The sequence below is a fragment of the Dicentrarchus labrax genome, unplaced genomic scaffold (assembly GCF_905237075.1).
Source record: "Dicentrarchus labrax unplaced genomic scaffold, dlabrax2021, whole genome shotgun sequence".
Classification (NCBI taxonomy): domain Eukaryota; kingdom Metazoa; phylum Chordata; class Actinopteri; family Moronidae; genus Dicentrarchus; species Dicentrarchus labrax.
In genome coordinates this window covers 28,090,080-28,098,600 of record NW_026136714.1, presented here as the reverse complement: position 1 = coordinate 28,098,600, position 8,521 = coordinate 28,090,080, and the positions used below count along the sequence as shown (strand labels likewise).

The window sequence follows — 8,521 nt, the reverse complement described above, 5'->3', positions numbered from 1 at the left end:
GTTGTGATTTTACAATGTGATTTTCCAATCATTTCAGCACACTATGAACATTGTCTTGCAGAGATATGAAAGTGGCTCGAGTTGGGTATCAATCGCATCATGTCGTGTCTGCAGAGCGATTTGACATTTGACATCATTAACATATCTTTGATGAAAATAAAAGTGGACGTGATGTTCGCTGCGATGAATTACTTATGTCAAGCAATTTCAGATTGTTTTCATGTATGGAAATAAACATTTAAAGGGTCAGTTCACCAAAATGTTCCTCTAGTGCCATCTTCAGATCTAAGTTCTGATTTGTCAGATTAATAAATCAAAAGTTAATGACCAAGTACCTGCAGCATTAATGATATTCCCTTAGCTGCATGTTTTGCTTAATGCTAATTAGCAAGTCTGACTGATTAGTTTCTGCTACAGTGAAACAGCTAGCCAGCTATTAGGTTTTTAGCTCAGTTATGACTTTATGGAACCAGGTAAAATGTCCACGAGGACAATTAAATGTTTCATGTATAACTGTGACCTTATAATACAAGAGATTAAAAATGGAAAGTAGGTGTGTAAGCTTCGAACATCAAGCTGAATGCACAAACCTGCAAAGTAGAGTTAACTGGCAAAAATGTTCAAACCCGAGCTGGCCAATTGATTAAATCCACTAATTAGGGGCTGAGCCAGCGACCACTGGGAGGCCCTATTGTATCTCATATTTGGCTGCCACAACATGCTCGAAAGCTCATGGAAATTTGCACAAAATTCAAACGTGGCAAAAACTCACGTATGCAATTGTCCCCGTGCACGGGCTCCGCCAATACCTCAAACCAAACAGGAAGTCAGCCATTTTGGATTTCGTGGTAATTTCTGGCAATTTTCGCCGTTGCATTGCATGCAGGGAATTTATCGGATCGACTCCACATTTTGACACAGCCATCTAAAGACATTCATGATTAAAAGTTTCGCTATTTATAACATTTCGCCGAACATCGCGGATGTGGCGTGGCGTACAATTTCGATACTTCGCCATGAAAACAGAAAGTTGTCATAACTTCGGCGTACATGATTCGATCGCAACGAAACTTCACGTTTGATAAGAGTCCCGCCCTGAACACGTCTATGTGATAATATTCAGTAATAGTGAGAGCGCCACCTGTGGCAACAGGAAGTATAACCTTTATACTTTCATGTTCTACTCCTAGCAGGATGATCAGATCCAGCTGAAATTTACTTATGAAATGCAAAACACATTGTTGATGATATGTGATGAATGTGGTGAGTGGGCGTGTCTGTGGCGTGGCCTCAAATTTTGATGCACCGCCACAAAACACGAGTTTGCTGTAACTTGAGTGTACATTGTCCATTCGGCTCCAAACTTCACTTGTCTGATAAGAGTCCCGCCCTGAACTCATCTATGTGATAATATTCACCAATAGCGCCACCTAGTGGTGGAATTTATTACACTTTAACGTATTTCTCCCTGCAGATTGAACACATCTAGCTGAAATTTGGTCAGAAGACCCTTAGAATGTTGACAATGACATCTTGACGAATTTTTATTGAACAGTGTTGCCGTAGCGACACGACGAGCATTGTTTTAACATTTGATCGCATTTTGCGGGGGCTAAACAGGCTCAACACATCATTAAACTTGGCACACACGTCCCACATGGCAGCATTTTACATTTCATAGGGATGTTGCCTGTGGGTGTGTCAAAATGGCTCGATAGCGCCCCCTACAAACTTTCAAAAAACCAGCCCTGGTGTCCTGTCTAGGGGACATGAATGAAAATTGACAGGCATATATATCAAGTTAGGATGTACAAAATAGCCTCTTGGACCCATAACCCAAACAAAACAGGAAGTCGGCTATTTTGATTTTCATTTTCACTTTTGGCGGCCATTTTGATTAAGAGTTTCACTTTCTGCAAATTTTTGCGTTGTATTTGAACAGACTCCTCATCGGGAATTTATCGGATCTGCTTCAAAATTTGTCAGTACAGTCAAAAGGTGTTGCTGATTAAAATTTGTGCTATTTGTGACTGTACGTCCAAGGGCGTGTCTGTGGCGTGCCGTCACAGTTGGCCAGGTTGAATCAAATGTCAAACTGTGATGCCATTTCCTCATAAATTTGAGCTAAGAATGTCATAATGCAGGGATATAAAGCAAGGACTTGTAAAACAAGCCACAGTCCACTCAAATTACTCTTCTGGACAGAACATGTACATGACTTGAGGAATGTGAGAAAGTGCGTATTTTTGTAATTTAGCTTAACTGGCCCTTTAAAATCTCTAAGTAAATGGGTTTAAACACATTAAACAAAGGTCTGGTCCTCGAAATTGACAGTTGGCAAACATACTGCAGCAGTAAAGCAGTATAGCACTGGTTTTCCACCTGGGGGATTATATCGCAGCATTTCATTCATTCATTTCTGTGAAGAAAATAAAATGAAACTGTTATTTTTAAAGTTTAGATCATTTAAGATAGAAACATAACATTAAACACAGGATAAGGCCAAGGTGAAGGCCTGAAGAATAGCTGTATTCACAGAGAGTATTCACAGGTGAACAACCGTCAAACTGTGACAGTAAAAGACCCAAAACTCTAAGTGAAATAATACAATTAATATGGAATAAAAGGGTTTTTTTTATATTATGGACTGTAAATTGCACAGAAAACTACCATATCTAATGGCAAAAACTTTTTTTATACAGCATTCATATGGTATTTTCATTTCTTTTGATGGTAAAAACTTGTATTTATACAGTGAATAAGGAATAAAACCCTAACTCAACTTTAACCATACAATCTGGCAACCACAGCTGCCAGTTTTTCACTGTAAAAAAAAAAAAAAAAAAAACGGTCCAGTGTGTAACATTTGATGGATATTGTCAGAAATGGAGTATAATATTCATAGGTATGTTTTCATTAATGTATAATCACCTGAAAATAAGAATCATTTTTGTTCTCTTAGAATAAGACATCTACAGATGCCACGGGTCGCAGTCCTTAGAGTCTGCGCTGTTTCTACAGTGGCCCAGAACAGACAAACCGAACACTAGCTGTAGATAAGCCTACCATAGTTTCTCTTTTGTGCTTAGAAGAGTAGGGTGAACCGAGGGAATTGCAATCTGCAACTACACAGCTAGATGCCACTAAATCCTACACAGTGGTCCTTTTAGCCTATTAAGTATTTATGATTGTTCAAATCTAAAAAATACATTTTAGTTCCTAAAAATATCAGGAAAACTCATCTCTCAATATTCACAGGAAATTATCTGCTCAAAATTCATTCAAATTACTTGTTTTATGGGAAAATTAAACACATTATCCCTAAATTGATATTTAAAAGGGTTTTAGTATCACAGACACGTCTGCATGTGTGTTTGTGTGTTACGTATCAATAGAAGTGTGCGTCTGTTCAGGGGAGGGCGACTGAGGCACGTGTGTGTTGGAACAGAGCGTGTGTGTGTGTGTGTGTGTGTGTGTTGGCGTATGCTCTAGGGAGAACATATGCTGGTGTTGACTGTGGAGATGGGAGGGGAGTGGGGTGGGGGCAGCTGGCGTGTGTCGGGTCAGGGGTCTACAGCTGTTGATAGCAGGGTGGTACACCGACACAGATAGGGGGATCTGAGGCACCGACAGCCCGCGCTCTGCACCCGTCTGGATGTGAGTGATGAAGCTTGCTGGGTGCCTTGTAAGTGAGAAGTGGGCGCCGTGTCTGCAGAGGCCGGCTGCACAGATGGCCAGGCTGCTGATGGTGGCGAGACAGGGAAAAAAATGGGTATAAAATATGCTCAGAAAACAAGAAGGTAACCAATATGAAGCAAACAGATTGTCCTGGGTTTATGGATAGCCCCTTATGATAGACCATATATCAGGCTTTATATAAAAATCTGATTTTAGTTCTTCGAATGTGGTCCACCTCTTATTTATGACGCACTTTGATTGATTTAGTATTTACAGTGGCAGTTAATAGATGTTACACACATTGTCCATGAAAAGCCCTTATTCTAAAATCATTCTAATAAGTTTGTACCATAGTTTTTGGAAGTGTGCTTGTTGCTTTCCTCCAACTTATCTACAACCACTATAGTTAGTGACCGTTGACCCCAAAATCAAAAACACATATTTCTTCTCTTACTTGTAGTGCTCTTTATCCATCTAGATTATTTTGGTTGAGTTTAGGAGTTACCAGCCATTGAATTGTCTGCCTTCTCTCCAACATAATGGAACCAGATGGTAATCGGCTTGTGGTGTTCATAGCGCCAAAAACGGTTGGCGAGTGTTGTTCGGTAGAAAGAAAATAGTTCCATTATATTGGAGAGAAGGCAGACTTGTTTGAAAGATTGTCATGTTTCAAAGGAACCATAATTGACTGTTCATAGTAGACAAGATGGTCTTGCTCAATGGGGCCTGGTGCACAAATGAGCTGTGGGCCCCTCTGGACCCCCTGCCGCTTGTGTTTTATGTCCAGGGCCCCTCTATAAGACCAGGCCTCAAGATTAGGTGAAAGAGCATGAGCCACCTTATCATTTTGGTTATATTGTACTTCAGTGGTGGTTATTATCAAATAATGTATTAATTGATTGATACAGTGACCACAAACTAATTTATTTTGACAAGGGGGTCTGTGGCCCTTGGGTCGTTTTTGGCCGATTGGTAATGAATTCATTAATTCGGCTCCTCCAAGGTAATTGTAATTGTAATTTTTACTATATTTTATTTTTTGTACACATTATTGCCAATTTTATTTGTTTCTCCTCCTGTACTCATAGGCAATGATGATGATGATGATGATGATGATGATGATGATGAAATGATAAAGGTAAAATGTGTGACAAACAGCATTATATTGAAGTACTGTAGTGCTGCAGAGATGCCCTGGCCTACAAATCTTCAGTGAAAATGAAAATTGAGATGCCTAAATTATCGTAATTATTGTAATATCTGTCAGAATTGTTTTTCCTTGATTTACATTTCTTACTTTATATTTGCCTTTGGATTATGTTTGCTGTTTGTTTGCTTTTGGGGATTAAATGACTTCTTTATCTGCTTGTAATGCTTATTGTGGTGCAATTCCCTCTACTCACCGCTGTGAGTTTTTAAATCTCACCTGCACAATTTTCCTATTTTCCATTGTTTGTGGTTCTGCTTTTGGAAACAAATCAATCTAATCGCAATCTGATGGTTTTTTTAAGAATCCTGTACAGTATGATTATCCCACATCTATACTAGTGGTTTGCTGTTACTTCTGAGGTTTTACATTCAGTTCAGAGGTGCTGGTGGAAACCCAAACAGAACAAACAAAGTGTGTGGAGGAGTTGCAGTGTGTATTTCAAAAGATAAGCCATGCATAGTGCTCTTGGCAGTGTGTCTTCTGCAGGACTCTACACAATCTGTCTATGTCTTTGATTTCCAATCTCAGTGTGACTTCACATTATACAGTAGTGATTGATGCAGAACAGTAACACTGCTGTAAACAGCCCTTGATATCAGTTCTGGTACCAACTGGTGAACTAAATTGCGACTGTAGTGTCTAATCGGTGTGAGTTGCTGCTCTCTCACCGGGCAGGACGATGGTCAGGCTCTGGCAGGCAGATGCGGTGTGTTGCTCTCAGTGGGAGCTCTGCTTTCTCGTCTTGCAGGTTCTTGTCGATCCTGGTGGAGCCTCCTGCCATGGTCCTGCTAGATTGCCATTGCCAATACTGTTGTTGCTGTGCACGTCTGTCTGTCTGTCTGTCTGTCTGTCTGTCTGTCTCTCTCTCTCTCTCTCTCTCTCTCTCTCTCTCTCTCTCTCTCTCTCTCTCTCTCTCTCTCTCTCTCTCTCTCTCTCTCTCTCTCTCACCCCAACTGGTCGAGACAGACGACCACCCACCTAGAGCCGGAGGATCTGTCCTAGGTTTCTGCCTCTTAACAGGCAGTTTTTCCTTGCCCTTGTCGCCAAGGTCTTGCTCATGGTGGTACTGTTGGGTCTCTGTAAATAATGTTTTAAAGAGTTCGGTCTAGACCTGCTCTATTTGAAAAGTGTCCTGAGATAACTTCTGTTATGAATTGGCGCTATACAAATAAAATTGAATTGAATTGCTTTCGGCCACATTAGATTTCTGTCCAGCTGAGTATCGTTCCTTATTACTGAGTAAATAATAGTGATATATTTTATCAGTACTATACAAATAAATACCTTAAAATAATCATCCTTGTACACAAGTCTACCCTCAAATGCAGATTAATAGTATTGGCAGCAGTTTTATTCTAATTCAATCCCTGGGCTAAATGATACTTGTGAGCTATGTTTACGTTGCAAGCCTTAGCTCGCAGTCCTGCAAGTCTGATTGATTGCTCAGATCTGGTTTATTTATTTGGCTGTTGACTTTATTTTTTTGATTCCAGTGAGAACAGGTCATGGTCCTGAAGTGACCAGTGTGGCGAACATACAGTAGATCTGGAGTGACATAAGAGGTCACATTCATTTTGGGGTGCCCTAGCTCACCTGGAAGAGCTGGTGCCCAATGTATCAAGGTTGAGTCCTTGCTGCAGTGGCCATGGGTTTGAGTCCAACCTGTGGCCCTTTTGTTGCATGTCAACCCCTCTTTCTTTCCCCCTTTTGTGTCCATAGGCAAAAAGCCTAAACATATATTTAAAAAGTCACATGAATTCTGATATGACTGTTCAGTTCACATTGCAAAAAATCTACAGAATTGAAAAGATCAGATGAAAATCAGATTCCATGTGATTTGTGCTGTTCACACTGTTACAGTTGTGTTAGCTTTGGTGAATCATGCTGCTGCATCACTTCTTGATATGTTTCTAAATGTCTGTATTTTGTAATCCTATTTAAACAATGGAAAGCATCTCTCTGGGCCTATATAAAGGTTTGGAGTCACCTGCCACGAAGCTTGATTCTGTACAGTCAGATGGTTGAGAGGACTGCTCTATGTTTCTGAATGCTCTTTCATGCTTTGAGTTTGTAGAAAGTCAAATGTCAATGGGGTTTTGTACATGGAGGACAAAACTGTATTATGGATCAACCAGACTGAGAGAGACAAAGGTCCCTCTAAGCAACAGTTCATTAAGAATCTAAGAAATCAGTCATTGGTCAAATGAACTGGAATTAACAGGCCTGTACTTTAGCAAAGCTATTCTCTTCAGAGGTTTGGTGTTGGTTGAATATCAGCTGAACATACTATGGACTGACAGAACCCAGTTTAAACCTGTTCCCACTGCAGAGGGCCCAAAGAAACACTGGTTCCCAAAATATTTAGAGCCCAGTTGCATTGTTGTGTTTCAGTAATCTGGAGTCACTGACACTTTTCTGGACTGGAAAACAAATTCATAATAGAAGGTTACAACAGAATCCTCCCCTGTTATGCAGCACTGTAGGGACGAAATAGAAGTATTAATCATTTCATTCTTATTCTTTTTGGACCCAAAGTGTTTCAAATGTGAATAATACATTTGGTGTCTGAATTATTATTGTTTTTATTGTAAACCTCTATAACATTTGTCAACAGTGTCATGATATTACCATTCATTTCAATATCAGTGTGTATGCATCTCTTCCTGTGGAAAACATCTAACGTCTAACGCTACCTTTGTGTACCTTTTTTATTCCAGGCTTTTACAGCGAGCATCCACTGGAGTCAGAACAGAACGACAGCATGGGTGAGTTCACAAACATGCATTTATCATCAGCTGGAAGGGTGCAGCTCAGTCTGTATATTTCCAAGCAGTCAATTTTAATTGACTTCTCTTCTTCACTATGTTTTTCCCACTTCTGACTTAATGACAGAACTCACACAACCACAAATATCTCTGTTCAGGCGAGTCTGGATCAGTTACTAAATATAGGAGCTCCATCTAGTGGTAAAGGAGAGGACTGCATTTTTATTAAATTACTCATAATTTCCTGTCAAATCCACAAGAGGGGAGTATAAACTCAATAATAAAGGAGCAGCTTCTTCTATAAGCATCAGGCTCTTTAACAGGTAACTGGGAATAACATTGTGTGTGGAATATAAACAAATGATAAATGGACGCCTTTCTAGTCTTCCGACCACTCAAAGCGCTGTGTGTGTGTGTGTGTGTATATATATATATGCCACATTCACCCTTTCACATACAATCATACACTGATGGCAAAGGCCTTTACAAATGGAAAGTATTTCATTCATACACATTCACAAGCAAACAAACAAGCAGCTGCAGATTTACAGGATTATTATTATTTGATTATTATTTCCATTATTTCTTGCTTCAGGTTGAGAAATACATCTTTCTGTCTTATATTTAGTTCCATTGGATGTGTATATGTATGTTGGTTAAGTGGTCCGAGGACATAATGTCATGGATAAAAAGCAATCCTAAATTGTGAGATGTAAAAATGTCAGAGATGTGTGACTCTTGGCCGGAAGAAACTGGGAGCAAGGGGCCAGGGGTGAGGCAGTGGTCCAATGTTAAGGTCCAGGTTCAGGCGAAGTTCACCCGGGAGTACCCTGGCTGCCATCGCAGCGCCAGGTGGCACCATGGGGGG

At 40.1% G+C, this 8,521-nt stretch overlaps 2 protein-coding genes across 3 annotated transcripts in view; one reads left to right on the top strand and one right to left on the bottom strand.

The window, feature by feature from the left end:
* The window catches only part of nr6a1a (nuclear receptor subfamily 6, group A, member 1a), a 94,317-nt gene that overhangs the window by 18,778 nt on the left and 67,018 nt on the right, over positions 1-8,521 (top strand). For both annotated transcript variants that reach the window (XM_051422333.1, XM_051422332.1), the window contains exon 2: positions 7,606-7,653. In XM_051422333.1, coding sequence (XP_051278293.1) covers positions 7,606-7,653 — 48 coding nt within the window. The remainder of the gene's footprint in view (positions 1-7,605; positions 7,654-8,521) is intronic.
* The window catches only part of LOC127375919 (uncharacterized), a 629,637-nt gene continuing 626,844 nt past the window's right edge, over positions 5,729-8,521 (bottom strand). Inside the window, exon 13 of the mRNA XM_051422341.1 lies at positions 5,729-5,866. The gene's annotated coding sequence lies outside the window, so the exon portion shown is untranslated. The remainder of the gene's footprint in view (positions 5,867-8,521) is intronic.